At 46.2% G+C, this 24,967-nt stretch overlaps 1 protein-coding gene across 1 annotated transcript in view; it reads right to left on the bottom strand.

Annotated features, from left to right (window-relative positions):
• Positions 1-1,238: 1,238 nt before the first annotated feature.
• Positions 1,239-24,967, bottom strand: part of LOC136620271 (uncharacterized) — an 87,994-nt gene continuing 64,265 nt past the window's right edge. Inside the window, exons 7-13 of the mRNA XM_066594973.1 lie at positions 23,859-23,983; positions 21,215-21,277; positions 21,020-21,099; positions 20,647-20,739; positions 1,794-1,899; positions 1,457-1,561; positions 1,239-1,379 (exon numbers count right to left, since the gene is read on the bottom strand). Coding sequence (XP_066451070.1) covers positions 1,239-1,379; positions 1,457-1,561; positions 1,794-1,899; positions 20,647-20,739; positions 21,020-21,099; positions 21,215-21,277; positions 23,859-23,983 — 713 coding nt within the window. The remainder of the gene's footprint in view (positions 1,380-1,456; positions 1,562-1,793; positions 1,900-20,646; positions 20,740-21,019; positions 21,100-21,214; positions 21,278-23,858; positions 23,984-24,967) is intronic.

Here is a 24,967-nt window from a genome sequence, read left to right as displayed (position 1 = left end):
TTGCGTTCTTAAGCCTTAGTCAGACGGGCGTTTTTTCATGAATTCATGAATGGGTGTGAGTGAGACCTGCCTCTGATTGGCTCAGCGCTGAGCCAATCAGGGGCAAATCTGACTCACACCCCCTTCACACCCACTGCAGGCCAGCCGCGCTGAACTCCGTCTGCCGGGACAAGGTGAGTGTGTGTGTATATATATATATATATATATATATTATTTTATTTTTTTACACATTTCTGGATGAATTGCAGGGAAGGGCTTATATATTTAAGCCCTTCCCGACAATTCATCCCGCGCTCGCCCGCAGCGCATTGCTTTCAATGGAGCCGGCTGTATTGCCGGCTCCATTGAATTCAATGCGCTGGACAGCTCCGGTCCGTTTCTAATGAAACGCGGCTAGGATAAGATTTTTCGGGCAATTTTTGGGCCCCGGTCACGCGATTTGCGGATGCGCATCCGTCATGCGATCCGCAAATCGCGTGAAAAAACGCCTGTGTGACTAAGGCCTTAAGGCTAAAAGAGGCCATGGATTAGGGAGATCACTATTACTATTGGAGCCACCAATCTGTCACCTCACACAAGTCTCAATGATTCCAATGATGTGTTTGGTATCTTGTGCTTAGCGCTGTCAATGCCTGTAAAAATAAGTGTTTTTTTAAGGTTGCTTTTTGGGTGGGGGTGGGGATACCATTTCACACTTTGACTCAGACAGTATAAAGGCTTGGGGCACACTTGCATTTATGCCAGGTTGCAGTAAGTGGTTAACCCCTTAAGGACATGGCCTTTTTTGGGCATGAGGACGCAACGATTTGTGGTGGATTTTCATCTAATATGGTAAGAAGCACAAAAAAGGGGTTTTTACTTATTTTTTTTTTACATTGCGAGAGTCCGATGACATCACAGAGGGAACGCGCTCACTCTGTGAACCCTTTACATGCCGCGATCTACATAGAGTGCGCCAGGGAAGGGGTTCACAGCAGGGGTTGCTGTCCCGATGCACCCCTGCTGTTGCAGGGGGAGGCCGGCTATTGGTCACAGCCGTCTCCCACTGCCGGATAGCGCGGGATCACTTCTGATCTCACGCTATCCACAGGATGTAAGTGTACGTCCTGTTGCGTTAAGTACCCTGCATTCAGGACGTACATTTACGTCCTGTGGCGTTAGGGAGTTAAAGAGTATATAACTATGGATGCTGGTGTCATAGGGATGTTTAGTTTATCCATCCATCATTCCGCTTGTGATCACATGATTGCACAGCAGCACTTTCTGGGATAGTCTTTGGCGTAGGCTCTGTTCTCTTTCCCGTACACGTAGTAATGGTATTCTGCACCTTTCCAGATATAATCCACTTTGGTGAGCGGCAGCCACTCTATGGTGTGTCTCTGCAAAGGGAGGACATATTGCATCAGGCGTCAGTACAGGAAAGCATTGCTGCGGCGCTAATGATGACATCACTTACCTGTCTCAGGATTCTACAGTAAGTGAACGTGGTGCGATGCTGAGAAATCACTTTCTCAGATGCTTCGTTGATAGACGGTTCAGGAAAATTGGTAACAGGCGACACCTGCAGATATGTAAGATGGAAAGTTCTGAAGGCGGATGGGGGGATTTATATAAACTTATTAGAACTTTATTAGCAAGAAGATGAATGACAGGGATATTCTACAAGAGGATGAGACGTTACAGCTGTTGGGGTGGGGGTGGGGGTGGAAGAGGGGTGGGATTGCCTTGTCAGACGGTTACTTGCCCACCCACAGTCAGAATGCCCACCTAATGACTGAACCCCTATAGCTCACCGTCTGCTGCTCATCAGAGAGGAGGATTTCTCCCGTCGCTTTCTTGAAACGTTTAGTTGTGAAATCTGATTGGTGGTCAGCAAGAAACTCAAAATTGTGGTTTTCCCTGAAATAAAAAAAAAGAAAATCTACATTGACTTGTGCGCTCGTCAGGACAACAGTTTATGGGGTTTAATTGACAATAAACTATAGTATTGTGATATACCATAGGGGCAATCAGGGATGTTTGCCGGATTTCACAGGTCTGCTCAGTGCCCTTATATAAAATGAATAAATAATATTACCAACCCACCGTATTGTGTAAGTAGATAATGCTACCATACTGTACATATAGATAATAGCAGTATATAGTGTACATAATACTGCCATACTGTACACATGGCTAATAGAGGTATACAGTATACATAAGTAACGCTGCCATACTGTACACGTAGCTAATAGCTGTATATAGTGTACATGAAAATGCTGCCATGCTGTATATAGCATATAGTGTACATAATACTGCCATCCTGCACACATAGCTGATAGAGGCATACAGTGTACAGAAATAATGCTGCCATATTGTACACATAGCTAAGTGTATATAAATAATGTTGCCATACTGTACATATAGCTAATAGCAACGTATAATGTACATAAAAATGCTGTCATGCTGTACACATAACTAATAGCAGCATATAGTGTACACAATCCTATTATACTGGACACATAGCTAATGGAGGCATGCAGTGTACATAAGTAATGCTGTCATATTGTACACATAGCAAATAGCAGAATGTAGTGTATATAAATAATGCTGTCATACTGCACACACAGCTAATAGCAGCACATACTGTATGTAAATAATGCTGCGAGCTACACTGTTGCCATAACTCAAGAGCTGCAGAAAGAGAGTTATTTGCTGTGCCACACTGTTTCTGTAACTCCTATTGACTTCTATGAGTGTTATGGAAAAACATCGTAGCATAGCCTACTTGGCTGTTTCTGTAAGTCCCAACCACCCCCACAAACTGCATAGAACTGAGCTGGGGGCAGTGGGGGCCACAATTACAGATAAATGGGGACCCAGAGATGGGATGTGCATGTATCAGCCTTTCATGACTGTTAAAGTATTAAATAAGAATACTCCTTTAAGAACAGCCTGAGCACCCCCATGAATAGTGCCATCACAGTGCCCCCATTAATTGTTTCATCATAGCCAGCAGAGTGTCTCCATAAGGAGTAGCGCCCCTACAGACAGCACCAGCTATCTGTGCCATGCAAAATGGTAGTATACAGTGCTGCTACCTGTGGTGGCGAGTACAGTAAAGGGCTTAATGCATAACTTCCTGGTGGTCTACCAGGCTACTCCTTGTATATCACTTTTAGCTACATTACGTTTTTTTTAAAATCAGTGTTGCCCAACTGCAGTCCTCAGGGACCGCCAACAGGTCAGGTTTTCAGGATTTCCTCAGTGTTGCACAGGTGATGTAATTATTGTCGGTGCCTCAGACATTCCCACAGGTGTTCTTACTATAGGATATCCTAAAAACATGACCTGTTGCTGGTCCCTGAGAACTGGAGTTGGGGACCCCTGTTTTAAATGACCCATCAATGCACAATTAGTAATCAGGAGGTTCGCCAGAATTTTAAAACATCCATAACACAAGCCTCAAGACATGCTTTGCTTCACCAACAAAAAATTAAAAAATCCTGTCCATCAGTCCTAGACCGGCTGACTGAGAAACCACTAATTCTGTAACTTCCCACTAATTCTCTAACTTCCCGGTGTCGTACAAACATGAAATTTTGCATGAGCATTATTTAGGTCCTAAATAGGAAAAAAAAGGGGTCACAACTCAAATATTCAATGCTAAGTGTAAAAGTAAGTGCACCCCTATGTAATGTATCTAATCTAATTCTCTAAGTTCCCGGTGTCATATAAACTTGAAATTTGGCAGGATCATTCTTTAGGTTCTAAATAGGAACAGTAAATGGGTCATAATTCGATTATTCAATGCTAATAGCAAAAGTAAGTGCACCCCTATGTTATATAACTTCCTGGTGTCGTACAAACATAAATTTGCCACAACTATTCTTTACATCGTAAGAGGAAAAGTAACCGGGGGTTGCAACTTCAATATTTAACTCTAAGCATGAAAAACTGTTAAATACATGACAGTTCTTTTCTAAGAAACCATAAAGCCTAGGGAAATTATTTGTATACTGAGGAGAATCTAACTCACCTCTATGTGTATATACTGTAAAGAATCTAACGTTCCTCTATGTGTATATACTGAAGAGAATCTACCTCACCTCTATGTGTATATACTGAGGACAATCTACCTCACCTCTATGTGTATATACTGTAAAGAATCTAACGCTCCTCTACGTGTATATACTGAGGAGAATCTACCTCACCTCTACGTGTATATACTGAAGAGAATCTACCTCACCTCTACGTGTATATACTGAAGAGAATCTACCTCACCTCTACGTGTATATACTGAAGAGAATCTACCTCACCTCTATGTATATATACTGTAAAGAATCTAATGCTCCTCTACGTGTATATACTGAGGAGAATCTACCTCACCTCTATGTGTATACACTGAAGAGAATCTACCTCACCTCTACGTGTATATACTGAAAAGAATCTACCTCACCTCTATGTGTATATACTGAAAACAATCTAATGCTCCTCTATGTGTATATACTGAGGAGAATCTACCTCAACTCTGTGTGTATATACTGAGGAGAATCTAACACTCCTCTATGTGTATATACTGAGCAGAATCAACCTCACCTCTATGTGTATATACTGAGGAGAATCTACCTCACCTCTGTGTGCATATACTGAGAAGAATCTAACGCTCCTCTGTGTATATACTGAGGAGAATCTAACTGACCTCTGTGTGTATATACTGAGGAGAATCTAACTGAACTCTTTGTGTATATACTGAGGAGAATCTACCTCACCTCTACGTGTATATATACTGAGGAGAATCTACCTCACCTCTATGTGTATATACTGAAGAGAATCTACCTTACCTCTGTGTGCATATACTGAGGACAATCTACCTCACCTCTATGTGTATATACTGTAAAGAATCTAACGCTCCTCTACGTGTATATACTGAGCAGAATCTACCTCACCTCTACGTGTATATACTGAAGAGAATCTACCTCACTTCTATGTGTATATACTGAGGACAATCTACCTCACCTCTATGTATATATACTGTAAAGAATCTAACGCTCCTCTACGTGTATATACTGAGGAGAATCTACCTCACCTCTACGTGTATATACTAAAGAGAATCTACCTCACCTCTACATGTATATACTGAAGAGAATCTACCTCACCTCTATGTGTATATACTGAAAACAATCTAATGCTCCTCTATGTGTATATACTGAGGAGAATCTACCTCAACTCTGTGTGTATATACTGAGGAGAATCTAACACTCCTCTATGTGTATATACTGAGCAGAATCAACCTCACCTCTGTGTATATACTGAGGAGAATCTACCTCACCTCTGTGTGCATATACTGAGAAGAATCTAACGCTCCTCTGTGTATATACTGAGGAGAATCTAAGTGAACTCTTTGTGTATATACTGAGAAGAATCTACCTCACCTCTATGTCTATATACTGGGTGGAATCTACAGCTCCTCTATGTGTATATCCTGAGGAGAATCTGCAACCTCCAGTCTGGGATTAAATTTGAATAAAAAGGGGTGTTACCCTTAAAAGGAAAAAGTGAGGAGAGTTGGAGGGGTGGCACATTCTACAGAGGGACATCGGTACATGCACTCTGAGGAGAATCTAACGCTCCTCTATGTGTATATATATCTTATTCCTTGGTTCCTCTAAAGTGACCATGACTCCATACAATTTTTCATGTGAACAACAGGTAAACACCTGGACCAAATTAACACAGGCAAAGCCGGGCATATATATATATACATACACACACACACACACACTGGGGATAGCATAATAGCAATATATACAATAGAGACAACATAAGCTAACTTTTATAACATGTTGGGGCTCAAGTCCACGACCAGGTTTCCCCCACGTACCACGCGTGTGGTGCATGCACCCCTGATACGTTGTAAGTGAAAGCAAAGAAAGTCAATGGACTGTGTGTAGATATGCAAGAGAAATAAATTGCAGCATGCTCTATTTGTCCGCGTACCATGCAACGTGAGCCCTATGCCCTTGTATGGGCTCCGTATGATACGCTGCCAATACGCAATACATTGTTTGCATACGCATTGCCATTCTGAACATGAGCGTGGAATTAAAATAAATAAATATCACACTGCGCATACGCGGGCATGCGCAGTTCCACACAAAGCCATATGTAGTCCCTACCAGCAGCGCACATGGCTGGAAAATGTGTAAAATGCTGCGGGTGTCCCTACAGCGTTGTACACTTACGGCCGTTGGCATGAGTCCTTAGTCTGCAATACAGCGGCTCAGTTCTAGTATACCTCTGAGGTTTTATTCACATGAGTGTATATACGCGGTCAACTGAGGCATTGGTTTCCAATGCATTCGTTCACATGGGATGAATATGCGGCACGTAAAAACCTTGCACCATAAAAAATAGAACATATGCAACCAAAATCCGCGCCTGCTATTATACGCTGGGCAAAAAGATAGCTCTGTTTCTATCTTTCGACCGATATACGCTGGCGGCTCCCATGGAAAAAAAGCGAAGGGAGGCAGTTTAGCAGCGTCCAACGCTGCTAAAAGCTTATAGGTTCCTCTATTTAGGCATTTGAAGTGATTTCGAGGATTTATGAGGAGCAAGGGTTTTCCAGGCTGCGACGTATTTTTCGCTAATAGATTGCACCTGGCCGAATCAATGGATGAGAAAACGCAAATTAATTCGGGACTTGATCACGGAAAGTCATCCATTCATGCAATTTAATGGCACGGCAAGTGACTGTAAAACGCATACGCTCATGTGAAGGAGCCCCAATAGTGAAATCTGCATGTAATGGTCAGATGCTAGCCCACTGATAGTGATTTACAGTGCAATTACCTAGACTGATTGCTAGTGACGGTCACTTTCATCTCTAGCCAGCCCAGACCGCCATTAGGGCTATTTCCAGCCACCATTCGTCTCTGCAGAATTCGGAACACAGACATGTTTGGTTACATGGCAGACAGACATGTTTGACACACTGCTAACAATGACCTCATTCTGCTGCCCTCTTTAACCCATTACGGACACAGCCTATTTTGCAATGATTTTTTTAGGTTTCTCAGCTCCACTTTTCAAAAGCCATAACTTTTTTATTTTTTATCAACATGGCGGTATGAGGGCTTGTTTTCTGCGCGGCGAACTATAGTTTTTATTAGTATCTTATGTGTGTATATATAATGTATTGTAAAACTTTTATTCACTTTTTTTTTTCAGGGCAGGGAAAGCACATCAATTCTGCCATTTTTTTGCAGCACTAATCATGAAGCATAAATGGCATGATACATTTTTCTGCGGGTCGGTACGATTACAACCAAAATTATGTTTTTATAGGTTTTTACTAGAGATGAGCGAACGTGTTCGTCCGAACTTGATATCCGTGCGGATATTAGGGTGTTCGGGATGTTCGTTATTCGTAACGAACACCATGCGTTGTTCGGGTTACTTTCACTTCCTTCCCTGAGACGTTAGCGCGCTTTTCTGGCCAATTGAAAGACAGGGAAGGCATTACAACTTCCCCCTGCGTCGTTCAAGCCCTATACCACCCCCCTGCAGTGAGTGGCTGGGGAGATCAGGTGTCCGCCTAATATAAAAGTCGGCCCCTCCCGCGGCTCGCCTCAGATGCGGTGTGAGTTAGATGAGGGACAGTGCTGTTTGTACCGGAGCTGCTGTAGGGAAAGAATTGGTAGTTAGTGTAGGCTTCAAGACCCCCCAAAGGTCCTTATTAGGGCCACTGATAGCTGTGTGTTGGCTGCTGTTAGCAGTGGCAATTTTTTTTCTCAAAATCGGCTCTGCAGAGCGTTGCACCCGGCATTAGGGACAGAAGTGTTGCATAGGCAGGGAGAGTGTTAGGAGTGAGTGTAGCCTTCAAGAACCTCAACGGTCCTTTCTAGGGCCATATTTAACCGTGTGCAGTACTGTCCAGGCTGCTGTTAGCTGTGCTGCATATTTTTTTTCTTCTCAAAATCGCCTCTGCAGAGCATTGCACCCTCCATTGATACTGCAGGGAAAGAATTGTGTAGGCAGGGCCACAACACAGTTATTATTCATTGAATATACGCAGTGCTGCCTTTTGCTTGTAAAACAAGTGAAAATAATTCTATTTGTCCTGCCTCTGTCCGTCCTAAGGGCGGTGGACACGTGTCGGCTGCGTGTGCAACGTTTAAAAATCAGACGCACCCAGCTACGTTTTACTCCTGGCTTCGCCATTTGCTTTCCTTAATTTGGAAAAAAAATACCTGCTCTGCCAGAGTTAATAACTCTGCTACCCTCAAGTTCTGTGCCACATTAGCAGGGCCACAGCACAGTTATTAAACTTCTCATGTTCATTGAATATACGCAGTGCTGCCTTTTGGTGGAAAAAAACTGAAAATAATTCTATTTGTCCTGCCTCTGTCCGTCCTAAGGGCGGTGGACACGTGTCGGCTGCGTGTGCAACGTTTAAAAATCAGACGCACCCAGCTACGTTTTACTCCTGGCTTCGCCATTTGCTTTCCTTAATTTTGAAAAAAAATACCTGCTCTGCCAGAGTTAATAACTCTGCTACCCTCAAGTTCTGTGACACATTAGCAGGGCCACAGCACAGTTATTAAACTTAGATTATTCATTCACTAGAGGCAGTGGGGCCTTTCGTTTTCAAAAAAGGGAAAAAATTATATTTGGCCTGCAGTCTTGCGCCAATTTATTTCCTGCCTGTGAAATCAAATCACTGGTAATACAGCATGCTGAGGGGTAGGGGTAGGCCTAGAGGACGTGGACGTGGCCGAGAACGCGGAGGGCCAAGTCAGGGTGTGGGCACAGGCCGAGCTCCTGATCCAGGTGTGTCGCAGCCGACTGCTGCGCGATTAGGAGAGAGGCACGTTTCTGGCGCCCCCACATTCATCGCCCAATTAATGGGTCCACGCGGGAGACGGTTATTAGAAAATGAGCAGTGTGAGCAGGTCCTGTCCTGGATGGCAGAAAGTGCTTCGAGCAACCTATCGTCAACACGCAGTTCTGCGCCGTCCACTGCTGCAAATCCGAATCCTCTGTCTGCTGCTCCTCCTTCCTCCCAGCCTCCTCACTCCACTACAATGACACCTGCTCAGGAGCGGGAACACTCCCAGGAACTGTTCTCGGGCCCCTGCTTAGATTGGGCAGCAGCGGTTCCTCTCCCACCAGAGGAGTTTATCGTCACTGATGCCCAACCATTCGAAAGTTCCCGGGGTCCAGGGGAAGAGGCTGGGGACTTCCGCCAACTGTCTCAACAACTTTCTGTGGGTGAGGAGGACGATGACGATCAGACACAGTTGTCTTGCAGTGAGGTAGTAGTAAGGGCAGTAAGTCCGAGGGAGCAGCGCACAGAGGATTCGGAGGAAGAGCAGCAGGACGATGAGGTGACTGACCCCACCTGGTGTGCAACGCTTACTCAGGAGGACAGGTCTTCAGAGGGGGAGTCAAGGGCATCAGCAGGGCAGGTTGCAAGAGGCAGTGCGGTGGCCAGGGGTAGAGGCAGGGCCAGACCGAATAATCCACCAACTGTTTCCCAAAGCGCCCCCTCGCGCCATGCCACCCTGCAGAGGCCGAGGTGCTCTAAGGTCTGGCAGTTTTTCACAGAGACGCCTGACGACCGACGAACAGTGGTGTGCAACCTTTGTCGCGCAAAGCTCAGCCGGGGAGCCAACACCAACAGCCTCACCACCACCACCATGCGCAGACATATGATGGCCAAGCACCCCACAATGTGGGACGAAGGCCGTTCAGCGCCTCCGGTTTGCACCCCTGCCTCTCCCCCTGTGCCCCAACCTGCCACTGAGATCCAACCCCCCTCTCAGGACACGGGCACTACCGCCTCATGGCCTGCACCCACACCCTCATCTCCGCTGTCCTCGGCCCCATCCAGCAGTGTAGTTCAGCGCACCGTCCAGCCGTCGCTTGCGCAACTGTTGGAGCGCAAGCGCAAGTACGCCGCCACGCACCCGCACGCTCAAACGTTAACCGTCCGCATAGCAAAATTCATCAGCCTTGAGATGCTGCCGTATAGGGTTGTGGAAACGGAGTCCTTCAAAAGTATCATGGAGGCGGCGGCCCCGCGCTACTCAGTTCCCAGTCGCCACTACTTTTCCCGATGTGCCGTCCCAGCCCTGCACGACCACGTCTCCCGCAACATTGTACGCGCCCTCACCAACGCGGTTACTGCCACGGTCCACTTAACAACGGACACGTGGACAAGCACAGGTGGGCAGGGCCACTACATCTCCCTGACGGCACATTGGGTGAATTTAGTGGAGGCTGGGACAGAGTCAGAGCCTGGGACCGCTCACGTCCTACCCACCCCCAGAATTGCGGGCCCCAGCTCGGTGGTGGTATCTGCGGAGGTGTATGCTTCCTCCACTAAAGCACCCTCCTCCTCCTCCTCTGCCTCGCAATCAAGATGTGTTAGCAGCAGCATGTCGCCAGCAGTCGGTGTCGCGCGGTGTGGCAGCACAGCGGTGGGCAAGCATCAGCAGGCCGTGCTGAAACTACTCAGCTTAGGCGATAGGAGGCACACGGCCCACGAACTGCTGCAGGGTCTGACACAGCAGACCGACCGCTGGCTTGCGCCGCTGAGCCTCCAACCGGGCATGGTCGTGTGTGACAACGGCCGTAACCTGGTGGCGGCTCTGCAGCTCGGCAGCCTCACGCACGTGCAATGCCTGGCCCACGTCTTTAATTTGGTGGTTCAGCGTTTTCTGAAAAGCTACCCACGCTTGTCAGACCTGCTCGTAAAGGCGCGCCGGCTCTGCGCACATTTCCGCAAGTCCCACACGGACGCTGCCACCCTGCGCACCCTGCAACATCACTTTAAGCTGCCAGTGCACCGACTGCTGTGCGACGTGCCCACACGGTGGAACTCTACGCTCCACATGTTGGCCAGGCTCTATGAACAGCGTAGAGCTATAGTCAAATACCAACTCCAACATGGGCGGCGCAGTGGGAGTCAGCCTCCTCAATTCCTTTCAGAAGAGTGGGCCTGGTTGGCAGACATCTGCCATGTCCTTGGTAATTTTGAGGAGTCTACCCAGCTGGTGAGCGGCGATGCTACAATCATTAGCGTCACCATTCCTCTGCTATGCATCTTGAGAAATTCCCTGCAAACCATAAAGGCAGCTGCTTTGCGCTCGGAAACGGGGGCGGGGGAAGACAGTATGCCGCTGGATAGTCAGGGCACCCTCCTATCTATTTCTCAGCGCGTACAGGAGGAAGAGGAGCATGAGGAGGATGAAGAGGAGGGGGAAGAGACAGCTTGGCCCGCTGCTGACGGTACACCGGCTGATTGCCTGTCATCCTTTCAGCGTGTATGGCCTGAGGAGGAGGAGGAGGAGGATCCTGGCAGTGATCTTCGTAGTGAAGACAGCCATGTGTTGCGTACAGGTACCCTGGCACACATGGCTGACTTCATGTTAGGATGCCTTTCTCGTGACCCTCGCGTTGCACGCATTCTGGCCACGACGGATTACTGGGTGTACACACTGCTCGACCCACGCTATAAGGAGAACCTGCCCACTCTCATTCCCGAAGAGGAAAGGGGTTCGAGAGTGTTGCTATACCACAGGACCCTTGCGGACAAGCTGATGGTAAAATTCCCAGCCGACAGCGCTAGTGGCAGAAGGCGCAGTACCAAGGGCAAGGTAGCAGGGGAGGTGCGGAGATCGAGCAGCATGTACATCCCAGGCAGTGCAACAGTCTTTAAGGGCCTGGCCAGCTTTATGGCTCCCCACCAAGACTGTGTCACCGCTCCCCAGTCAAGGCTGAGTCGGCGGGAGCACTGTAAAAGGATGGTGAGGGAGTACGTAGCCGATCGCACGACCATCCTCGGTGACGCCTCTGCCCCCTACAACTACTGGGTGTCGAAGCTGGACACGTGGCCTGAACTAGCACTGTATGCCCTGGAGGTGCTTGCTTGTCCTGCGGCTAGCGTCTTGTCGGAGAGGGTGTTTAGTGCGGCTGGGGGAATCATCACAGATAAGCGTAGCCGCTTGTCAACCGACAGTGCCGACAGGCTAACACTCATCAAGATGAACAAAGGCTGGATTTCCCCAGACTTCTGTTCTCCACCAGCGGACAGCAGCGATACGTAAGCAATACGTAGGCTGCACCCGCGGATGGAAGCTACGTTCTCTCTCACCATCCAAAACGGGGACATTTCTGCTTCATCAATCTGTGTCTAATATTCCTCCTCCTCCTCCTGCTCCTCCTCCTGAAACCTCACGTAATCACGCTGAACGGGCAATTTTTCTTAGGGCCACAAGGCTCACTCAAATAATTTTTCTGAACAATTTTTATAAGTTTTAATGCGCTTAAAAGCGTTGGAACTTTAACTTGAACCAATTTTTCGTTACACTGGGCTGCCTCCAGGCCTAGTTACCACTTAAGCCACATTAACCAAAGCGATTCACCTGCCATCTTGGTTGGGCATGGCCAATTTTTACTGAGGTACATTAGTACTGTTGGTACACCAATTTTTTGGGGCCCTCACCTACAGTGTAATCATAGCAATTTGTATGTTCTTCGCCTGCACTCATGGTACAGAAAGGTGCGTGGGGTTGGCCTACACTTTAGCTACATAAATGTAACTTGGGCCTTGGCTATACTAAGGCTACTGAAATGGAACTAAGACTGCGCTCCCACTATACTGCTGCTTCAGAATTGTTACTGGGGCCTGTCTTGAGTGCTACTATTGCTGACATGGAACGAAGACTGCGCTCCCGCTATACTGCTGCTTCGGAATTGTTACTGGGGCCTGTCTTGAGTGCTACTATTGCTGACATGGAACGAAGACTGCGCTCCTCCTATAATGCTGCTAGTGATATGTTAGTGGGGCCTGTCCTAATGCTACGGCTGAAATATTACGAATTCTGGGCTCTGCCTATACCGCTGCTAATGGTATGTCTCTGGGGTGTGGAAACAGAGGCTTCCCAAAGACATGATGGCGGCGAGGCCATTTCCCACCAACGTGGTTACTGTTAAGGTGCATATAACCACGGACACGTGGAGAGGACACGTAGTGCCTCAAAAACATCCCCCTCCTCCTCCAACAGGGAAAACATTCTTGGCAAATGCCTTTGCATTGGTTCGTCTGGTGGCAGTCCAAGAATTTCACCTTTACCGACACAATAAGAGAGCCCCCACACCATCCTCCCGCCACGGCCCACTTAATCCTGGCCGCATTCCGAAAACCAACAAAATACAACCGTGCTACTAGGTCCGCAGTCACCACCACATTACCACCAACGCGGTTACTGTTAAGGTACATATTACCAGTCTGACTGGAGCATGCAGACACCTTGACAGAATGAATAGTGTGTGGCACATAGGTTCCCCATTGCTATGCCCACGTGTGCAGCTCCTGATGGCGGTGGCACAGGATTATATTTCTCATTGCTTCTGTACAGCATTGTGGGCTATCGCCCCGCCCCTTTTAAAGAGGGTCGCTGCCTAGCCGTGCCAACCCTCTGCAGTGTGTGCCTCGTCATGGCAGACGCACTTCTAAATAGACATGAGGGTGGTGTGGCATGAGGGCAGCTGAAGGCTGCGCAGGGACACTTTGGTGTGCGCTGTGGGGGGGAGGGGGGGCGGTTGGTCAGCATGTAACCCAGGAGAAGTGGCAGCGGAGTGTCATCCAGGCAGTGATTGTGCTTTGTTGTAGCTAGTGTGGTGCTTAGCAAAGGTATGCCATGCTAATGAGGGCTTTTCAGAAGTAAAAGTTGTTGGGAGGGGGGGGGGGGGGGGCCACTCTTGCCGGTATTGTGGCTTAATAGTGGGACCTGTGAACTTGAGATGCAGCCCAACATGTAGCCCCTCGCCTGCCCTATCCGTTTCTGTGTCATTCCCATCACTTTCTTGAATTGCCCAGATTTTCACACATGAAAACCTTAGCGAGCATCGGCGAAATACAAAAATGCTCTGGTCGCCCATTGACTTCAATGGGGTTCGTTATTCGAAACGAACCCTCGAACATCGCGGGAAGTTCGTTTCGAATAACGAACACCCGAACATTTTGGTGTTCGCTCATCTCTAGTTTTTACACAATAAAAACCCTTACCATGGAAATCCATCAGTCCTCTATGATTACATTTGTGAACTTTTTAAATTTCATGATCTACATAGATTGCGACATATAGGGGGTTAACAGCGGGGATTGCTGTTCTTATCGATCCCCATTGTTGCAGTTGGAGTCCTCAGTCACATTAAAGGGTTTGTCTGGCCGTGACAAATGCATGTATGCACTTCTGTATGGCCATTACAAAGCACTATTACTACTAGGGCAACAATTGGTGGTTACTAATACTATTGGGACAACTGTTGGGGGCCACTATTACTACTGAGGCAACTATTGGTGGTCACTATTACTACTGGGGCAACTATTGATGGTCACTAATAGTACTGGGGCAACAATTGGGGGTCTGTATTAGTACTGGGGCAACTAATGGGGGTCTGTATTACTACTGGAGCAACTATTGGGGGTCGCTATTACTACTGGGGCAACTATTGGGGGTCACTATTACTGCTGGGGCAACTATTATTAGCGATATTGTCTGCTGAGCTGATGTATCTATGCTGATCCTGTGTGATACGTCTGCTGAGCAGATGTAACACACGTGATCGGCTTAGATACATCTGCTCAGCAGACACATTCCACAGGATCTGCTTAGATACAGTAGGTCAGCAAATGTATCACAAATGATCGGCTTAGATACATCTGCTGAGCAGATGTATCTAAGCACCATTCATCACACAGGATGCCACTCATCCTCCCCCCCCCCCCCCCCCCGCTATCCATCACACAGGACGCCCCTACTTCTCCCCCTCTCAACTACCCATCACACAGGACACCCCTCATTATCCCCTCCCCACTCTCCACCATACAGGATGCCCCTAATTATCTGCCCGCACTCCCCATCACACTGGATGCCACTTGTTCTACCCCACTACTCCCCATCACACAGGACACCCCTCATTATCCCCTCCACTCCCCACTATCCATCACACAGGACGCCGCTCGTTCTTCTCCCTCTCCACTGCCCATCACACAGGACAGCCCTCGTTCTCCTCCTCACTATCAATCACACAGGACGCCCATTGTTCCCCACCCTTCCACTACGCATCACACAGGATGCCCCTGATTCTCCCCCCCGCACTCCCCACCACACTGGATGCCACTCGTCCCCCCCCCCCCCCACACACACACTTCTCATCACACTGGGTGCCACTCGTTCTCCCCCCCTCCCCATCACATGTCTTCTATGTGCATAAATTTGATGTATATTGCACCTCTGCAGCAGTGAATGGGTTAACGTCTGTGTGATTTCTGGAAAATGTATCTTGTGTGTCACGTGATTATGTTATATATATTAGTATGCAAGATGCATAGGGTCTTCTTGCAAAAGTTAGTCTTCAAGTTGGAGAGAGTGGAGACTTGGTGATTAGGAGAAATTATGCCTTGTCTTACAAGGGACCCCAGGATGGAAGAGGCTGAGCGATTGCCTTGTGTGTGCCCTGGGCCTAATTCACCCAGGCCTTCCTGTGATTGACCTGGAGGGCTGAGAGAGTGAGAGGAACCGCCATGCTGCGCTGAGTGCTTTCTTCCCTAAAGTAAGTGTTGACCAGTAGAGAGCTGGAGAGAGTGAAGGAATCTGGCCAGGAACAGAACCCCGCAGATAACTTGGACTGTGGACTCTTCTGTCATCTTGTGATTCCTCCCTGTCACTCAACTAATGTTGCCTGCACCAGTGTCCTGATGGTTGATGTACAGAGTTTGAACCGTTAACTGTTATTTACCAACCGTTTCTGGTTCTGCTCAGGAACTTTATTCCTGTGTGTGGACTCTTTATTAACAACATCTGGATTCACCGCAGAGGATGGAACGGTGGCATCACGAGTGACAAAAGGACCTTAAGGTAAACCACTACTTGGGTTACCCTGTGATACTCCCCCAGCGGTAACTTGGACAGCTCCCGTGCTATCCCCAGGAGAGGAGATGGTAGAGCCCTGTGACAACGCCTCAATCTACCCCGCTGTCTCCTCGGCTGTGGGCCCGCTCCTCAAACGCTGCCATATGCAGAGAAATTAAGCATGCTGTGATTTATTTCTCCTGCGTATCATACGCAGTGTTCACATGCAGGTGTGTATAAATCAATGAAAGTTCACAGGATATACGCGTGCGTAATACATGGCGATAATATGCTAATGTGCACGAGATCTAAGTTTGTCGGCCCGTTTTAGGAAGAGTCCTGGTTGTTCTTCCATGTAAGAATTATGGAGGCCGCTGGGCTCTTGGGAACTTTCAGTGCAGCAGAAATGTTTTTGTCGCCTTCTACAGATCTGTGCCTCCACACAATCCAGTCTCTGAGCTCTACAGACAGTTCTTTCCCCATCATGGCTTGGTTTTAGCTCTTATATGCATCGTGAGCTGTGAGACAGGGAATGTGTCTTTTAAAATTATGTCCAACCAGCTGAATTTACCACAGGTGACGCCAATCAAGGTGTAAAAACATCTTAAAGACTATCAAGAGAAATGAGAGACCCCAAAGCTAGATTTCAAGAGTCATAAAAGAGTGTCAATACTTATGTCAATGAAAAATGTTAGTTCATTTAAAAAAACAAAAAAAACAAATTATAAATATTTCTCTCATTCTCTTGTCACTTTGTCATTATGGGGTATTGAGTGCAGAATCACAGAGGGGGAAACACAAGGCCACAACATAACAACATGTAAGTGTAGTGGGCCAGAGTTAGTGTCTCTCTGTGAAGTTGGTCTTCTTTTTGTGGATTGTAGTATGAAGTGTATTGGTGTTTGTGCTTTGTGTTAACTCATCCTATCCTAATTATGTGTTCTGTCTCCCTAACCTGCTGAATGCGTGTTGTGTGTAATGGATCAAAAAAAGAAGGGAGGAGGAAAAAGAAAGTGGTTGTCGTCGGGAAGGGAGAGAGAGGAGGTGTGATGCGAGAGAGCAGCAGTTAAGGTTGCTCAAGCAAGAGTGTAGATGTGATCGAAGGAGACCGTATGAGGAGACAATAGATCTGAAGCTTACCCGTGCCCAGTACTGGGCTTACTCCTGCGGCGATAGGAAGCCTTTCTTCTGGAGAGTGTGATGAGCAGATCCTGTTCTCTTGGAATCGTCAATGGCGAGTGCATGGTTCCTCCGTTCATCTACCAGAGTAGGAAGCGCAACTGAGAAACTAAGTACCCAGAAGGATGAATGTGATTGCAATGGAGACCAGTGAAGTATATGCGGTATGTGCCCAAAAAGTAATGGGAGCACCACAATAATTGTCTGCCAGATAACTTAGACTGCGGATATTGAGAGTGGAGGGTGACTTGTAGATACACATTTGTTGAGGGAAGAATCTGCACAGGAGTGTTTGCACTGTAATGTCTACGACTGTTTAACCCCTTAGTGACTGCCCTATAGTGTTTTTACGTCCTGCTGTTGCAGGACGTGTATGGAGGGAGATAGCGCCGCTACCTCCCTCCATACAGTGCGGGCGTCAGCTGTTTATTACAGCTGACACCCGCGGGCAATAGCCGCGATCGGCCGTTGGGCCGATCGCGACTATTAACCCTTTAAATGCCGCCGTCAATTCTGCATTTAAATCCCGTGGTGAGATCGAGGGAGCCGTACAGGTGTCATGGCAGCCAGGGGCCTTCTGAAAGTCCCCAGGGCTGCCTTAGCAGACTGCCTATCTGCATACTGCTCCTGCAGTATGACGTAATGCTATAGCATTACGTCATACTGCAGGAGCGATCAAAGCATTGCTGGTTGTGGTCCACTAGGAGGACTAAAAGAAAGTGTAAAAATAAGATCAATAAAAGTTTTAGTAATTAATAAAATTAAAAAAAAAAACCCTTTTGCCATATTTGCAATAAAAAAAATCAAAATAATAAACCAAAAATACGTGTTTGATATCGCTGAATCCGTAAAAGTCTGATCTATCAAAGTAATGTATTATTTACTCCGCACGGTGAACGTGGTCCGAAAAAAATAAAGAACGCCCAAAATGCACTTTTTTGGTCACTCTATCTCCGAAAAAAATGTAATAAAAAGCGATCAAAAAGTCATTTGCATGCGGAAATGGTACCAACGGAAACGACAGGACATACCACACAAAATGAGCTCTGACACAACTATATCGACTGAAAAATAAAAAAGTTATTGTGCGCAGAAAATGGACACAGAAAATAATTAAAAAAAATTAAATATCAGTAGTACAGAAAAAAAAAACAATATAAGTTTGGTATCGTAGTAATCATACTGACCCATAGAATAAAGTTATCAGGTCATTTTTGTTGCAGTTTGTGCGCTGCAGAAACAAGACGCACCGAAACACGGTGGAATGTCGTTTTGTTTTCCTTTTTTCTCCGCTTAGAATTTTTAAAAAGTTTTTCAGTACATTATATGGTACAATAAATAGTACCATTGAAAAATACAACTCATCCTGCAAAAAACAAGCCCTCATACAGCGATGTCGCTGGATAAATAAAGGAGCTACGATTTTTTAAAAGGGAGGGGGTAAAAAACGAAAATGGAAAAAAGCAAAAAAGCTCTGTCACTAAAGGCTTAATGCGTTTTTTGTTTTTTTTTAAACCTTTGCCTTGAAGTAAAAGAGCTTCCAGTTTAAAAACTACCTCTTTGACTGTGGACTTTATTATTCATCTTACATCACTGTGAAGGGGCACTGGCGTCACGAGGACAAAGCAGGTAATCAAGTTATTCAGTGCAGTTCACTATTCCCGGGTCCTGTGTGCGGCTGGGCTGACTGCACCTTGGATTTGTTGGAAAAAATAGTAGCGCCCCCCATGACATATTATGAGATTTATCCCCGCCATCTTTCCCAGTCAAAAGACTAACCCTGCCCGCTACATAAGAAAAAGTGAGAGAGTCTGAAGACTTTGTTAATGCACTGTGTAAATTCACTTAGGCCGGCTGTACAGGAACAGGTCGAATTCCCCATACAGAATCTCGCAGCGGAATCCGACCCTGTGCCCAGCCTGTGACCCCGCATACCTGTCCGGAATCTTCTTAATGTGTACTGCGGATGGTATGGCCAGCGCACATGCGCAGTAAAGATTTTTCCGCGCCGTCACTAGGCGATGATGTAGATCCTGCGACCTTTCCACAGTGATGATTGTGGAAAGGCCATCGGTCGGATAGTTTCATTTACTTCACTGACAGCCGTCCGCACGGAATCCGCCCAAAAATAGAGCATGCTGCGATTTTTTACTCCGTGAGCGGAAAATCGTAATTTATTTCCACTCGTGTGCAGGAAAGTTCACTTTTCCATTGCATGCTATGGGCAGTATTTGCTCTGGTATCCGTAGGAAGACGCCCACTCCGGATTCTGCAATGCAAATCCGCCTGTGTGCAGGCAGCTTAAGTTCATGCCAAAAATTGTGCTAAAATTTTGGTGTAAATTTGACACATTTTTAGGTGCCATGCTCTTTTTGTAGGTTGAGACATAAAAAATGTCTGAAAGTGTCTAAAAACACATGATAAATGTGATACTTTCACATGTACCTGGATATTCAGCAGTGCCGAAAAATCTGCACCAAAATCTGCATGCTTATGTTAGAGACTAGCTGATATACCAGGCTTCGCCTGAGTTAATTTGGTACAGGTGTTTAGCTGTTGTTCACATGGAAAATTTTATGAAGTTGTGTTTACTTTAGGGGAACTGAGGAATAAAATATACATACACATAGAGGAGCATTAGATTCTCCTCAGACTGCATGTATCGATGTTCCTCTACAGAATGTGCCATCCTTCCCACTCTCCTCACTTTTTACCCTTAAAGGTAACACCCTTTTTATTCAAATTTACCCCCCAGATTAGAGGTTGCAGCCCCTTCTTAGCCTTAAAGGCATGTTCCATCCCTGCAGTCCATTGCCGCTTTCTTCTGTTCAGTAAATGCACACAGAGGTGACTTAGAGTCTTTCTAGTATATACACATAGAGGAGCGTTAGATTGTCCTCAGCATATGCACACAGAGGTCAGTTAAATTCTCCTCAGTATATGCATACATAGAGATGAAATAGATTCTTCTCAGTATACATATCATTTCCCTAGGTTTTATGGTTTCTGAGAAAAGAACTATGTCATGTATCATTGATTATTTCACGCTTATAACGGAATATTGAAGTTGCGACCCCTTTACTTTTCTTATTTAGGATGTAAAGAATGGACGTGGCAAATTTCATGTTTGTGAGGTTCAGATGTGTGTTATTAGTTACATTACATAGGGGGTGACTTACTTTTGCACTTAGAATTGAATAATCAAGTTGCAACCCCTTTACTTTTCCTATTTCACGCTTGTACAACATCGGGAAGTTACATTACATAGGGGTGCACTTACTTATGCACTTAGCATCGAATAATCAAGTTGTGACCCCCTTACTTTTCCTGTTTAGGACCTGAAGAATGGTAATGACAAATTTCATGCTTGTACGATACTGGGAAGTTAGAGAATTAGTGGCCACTTATTGAGTCTGTCAGTGAGGGCTTTCACACATATATACAAATGTATATTAACCACTGCTGGGGTACAACACAGGACGCGGGGATGAGCCTTGTAACCTGTCCTTTGTTCCCTTGTGTTCAGTCGACATACGCAGGTACCTTGTCAAACTCGTACCATTTTATCGTCAGCCGAATGTACTTTATAACTCTTCCTTGACCCCAGCAAGTTGTACAACACTGGGAACCAGAACCGCTACACCAGGAGCATCTGCAGGTAGAGAGCAGTCATAGTTATATCATCTGCAGTACACACCATGGGGCGTGTGGATCATACCGCCATACGGTTATCTGTGTAGGTGGAATGAGGCAAAGAGCACGCTGCATCTTATTTATGAATAGGTGTTGCACATAATTGCTGCAGTTTCTACTAAAGCAGATGGTTGCATGTATTTGTATAGCAAAGCAGAACTATATCCATCATGTGCAGCTTGTTTATCATTTACATAGGTGCTGTATTACTATATGGTCTCCAATAGATTTCAACTTACCGGTCACAACCCGATCCACCACAAGATGAGCAGCTCTGATCTGTATTCCAACCGCTTCCACCGCAGGACATGCATGTGCTCTGTGGAGTGAACAAGGCAATATCTTATTACATGCTGATAACCAGGCTGAAATGGTCCCATATACAGTTGACAGATACCAGTGGTTGATGTGCATCTTATCTAATGTCTACTTACCCTTCCACTTCCACCGCAGCTTCCACATGTGTTACTGCCGCTACCGCAACAGTGTGAACAGGTCTGTGGAAATGAAAAGTTGCAAGAGTTAAGTTTATGGATAACTCATCAGTGTGGAGGGGAGAGATAGGGCACTGGCTCTGGTAGATCAGTGTGGAGGGGATAGATGGGGCACTGGCTCTGGTAGATCAATGTGGAGGGGATAGATGGAGCACTGGCTCTGGTAGATCAATGTGGAGGGGATAGATGGGGCACTGGCTCTGGTAGATCAGTGTGGAGGGGATACTTGGGGCACTGGCTCTGGTAGATGAGTGTGGAGGGGATAGATGGGGCACTGGCTCTGGTAGATCAGCATTATCTATTCTATTAAAGAGGTTTTCTCAATAATGATATTTATCCCCATGCAGTGGGTAGAGGATTGTTATGGCAATTAATCATATTCCAGAAGATTTCACTGGTTTGCTCCAGATTGGTTATAATGAGAAGCTTCATGCATGAATATATGTCTCTGAACTCACGAATACTCCCCGTGAGCCCCATACCACTCTGGTTTATTGAAAGGAAGTACAATACAGTAATGCTAAATATGACGCACCAATTACATGCACACCCCTCCCAACATCATAACAACTCATGATTGGCCTAGTATGTAACGACGCTGATGATTAACATATGTTTACGTATGTGAACACGTAATTCCTATATACCCAAGAGTCACAGAGGCAGAGGGAGCTAATTTTTTGTAAAAGCCCAAATCACAGAAGATCCCTTAAAAATTATAATATTTTATTTAAATATCTTAAAAAACATACACACATTGGGCTCAATCATCACCTGATGAAAGGACAAAGACAAGACAACATACAGAACACGAGTGCTTCATATAAACCAAAATGTAACCGTACACGGGAAGTTTCAAATTGCAACTGAGTTCATGCACATATGTCGTGGCTGCGTGAATCTCAGATTTTCAAATGACTTCCCAAGGGGTCGGTATTTTAATCGAATCTCATATGTAGCTAGGATAACTAGGCTGTGATAGTGTGAACTCGTATCTCACCACAATGTCTTATCCCAGTCTAATTATCGATTTTACTAAGCACTTTTGTTTATTAGTTCAACTTGATGGACTAGTCAATTAATTAACAGCTAGATTAATCTTGGGAAGTCATTTGCAAATCCTATATACCCAAGTAGCATAGACCATATTAATATTCCAATCTGGACCAAGGAATCCAAGGGAGGAGATAAGGAGCAACCCCCCTCTTATGAGTGGTGGGCATCGCAGGTCTTTCTCATAAGAAACACATCTCAGGACCTCGTTAACTCTTGGGAACTTGCATAGGAGTGTTGGAGATACCAGCAGAAGAATGCAACACACACAGTGTACAGTATTGAACCAATTAACCATTTCACTGCTAGCTAAACACATTTATAATATTATTACTACAACATGATAAATGTCAGATCACTCTGGGTATAACTGCTGGAACCCCGAGTGATTCTGAGATCTGTGCGCCCTAAGTCCTACATGAGAAAGGATCAGTGATGCGCATGTGTGTCCACCGCTCCATTCACGTCTATGGGATGGAGGGAGAGTGATGTGATCAATAATCCTGCTCTGGCCCATAGGAGTGAATGGAGCAGTGGTCACACATGCACACTGCTGATCCTTTCTCATGGAGGATTCATGGTACAAAATATCTGGATTGTTGGGGGGTCCCAGCAGTCAATCCCGCAGTAATCTGACGTTTATACCCTCACCTGTGGAAGGGGATAAATGTCATTATTGGGAAACCCCTTTAAACAGTAAAGGCGTTATACCAGGATTAACTTTTATCATCTATCCACATGACAGGTAATAAAAATATGATCCTGAGAATGAGGATTACGTATCCCCCCTCCTCACTGTGAACTCACTACACTCCCTGCAGTCAGGAGGAGATTGAATGCTGCGGAGATTGCTCCCCCTGTTTGAGCAGGGGGGATACAGTCAATGACCCGTACAATTATGGCCTACGGCCTTTAGAGTGACTAGTTCCTCCAGTGAGGGTTTCATGGGCATCATTTGCATACAAAAACATGCCAATCATGAGAAGACCGAGAGTGCTAATAAAGGGTCGGGAGCTTTAATTAAAGGACTGGGGGCTCTAGTAAAGGGTGGGAGTCTCTAATAAAGGGGCTGTCCATTACTGTAAGCTCTGCAAAAATCAGCCTGAATATTCGGGGCGACACAAAGTGCTACTCAAACATCTACTTATCTTACATAGAAATTACATAGAATGTATTAAGAATAGAGATGAGCGCGCGTACTCGGTTCGAGTGTTTTTGCACTCGAGCACCGCCTTTTCCAAATAACTGACTACTCGGACGAAAAGATTCGGGGGGCGCCGGGGGGCGGTGTGGTGGAGCGGGTTGTAGCAGTGGGGAACAGGGGGAGCTCTCTCTCCCCCCCCCCCCCCACTCCTCTCTGCAACCCCCGCTCACCCCCGGCGCCCCCCGAATCTTTTTGTCCGAGTAGTCAGTTACTCGGAAAAAGCGGTGGTTGAGTGCAAAAACACCCGAACCGAGTATGCTCGCTCATCTCTAATTAAGAACCTTTATTGAGGAAGTGAAATCCTCACTTTGTCATCTTTTTTTTTACCTCTACTGAGGAAGTGTGGGGTAGTGGCATACGATGCTTTGATTTCTGAAATAGATGTTGGGGCTCTTTTTGGATATCCCAGGGGTCAGGAGGGGGACCATTGTCTGCACCATCCACCTCTCCACCTGTGCGCACACACAATGGAAAAAGATGGATGAAGTTATTGCACACATTACATTGTAACCCTTGCAATCACATATACATAATGTTATGTACCACATCACTATACAGCACAGTATATATGTATAAGGACATTATGAATACTCAAATATAAACGTCACCCATTATTACCATTGCCCTATAGTCAGTGACCTTAAAAATCCTACATTTGTATAACATACTGCAACACCCCAGGGGGGTGACCCTTGGACCCTGCCTAAGGTGAAGAGCTGGGAGGGATAAGTGCTGGCTTGTCATGGCGGCACTTACCAGGCTCTGGTCCCGGAGGGATCGCATGTAGCTAAGGCCAGAGTAGGATCGCAGGCCTTTTTCGACACCCCTAGGATAGGGAATGCCAATAAACAGGATGAGGGGGGTAGTAGTATTTATGACTCGTGACGCCACTGTTCCTACACACCGGTATGTTACGCGGCAGAAAATAAGAACAGAGACTTGTGTATAGTATCTTGGGTCCCCAGGAACGGTTGAGGCCTGGTATAACTTTACTTGAAGAAATAAACTTTAACATAGAAAATATTCAAGGCAATGCAGGGACAATTCACTTTAAATGAACACAGGCTAGAGCTCAGAGGTTAGGGAGGATACTCTGGATGAAAACAGTCCTATAGTCCACGTTATCTGTAAGGCACCTCTCCTGGACTGGGAGCACTCCAGAGGAGGAAGGGGGTCAGGGGTCACTCCACAGACTCTCTGGGAGACAATTATTTACAAGACGACTTAAACAATAACACCCCACACGGCCAGTGCAAGGGTGTGTCTCAGTGGTGTAGCTCTGTGCGGTGATTCTGACTATGGACGGCCGCACAGGAAAAGCCTGTAGTGTGAACTGGTACCTGTACAGTGGGTTCCTCTATATAGAACTATTGGGGGATGCTCTCTCTCTTTGGGCGTTGGTGACTCACTCCATACACATCCACACTCCAGTCACG

This window comes from Eleutherodactylus coqui, chromosome 3 (genome assembly GCF_035609145.1).
Source record: "Eleutherodactylus coqui strain aEleCoq1 chromosome 3, aEleCoq1.hap1, whole genome shotgun sequence".
Classification (NCBI taxonomy): Eukaryota; Metazoa; Chordata; class Amphibia; order Anura; family Eleutherodactylidae; genus Eleutherodactylus; species Eleutherodactylus coqui.
Note: the sequence above shows the minus strand (reverse complement) of the source record. Positions and strands in the feature narration are given on the sequence as shown.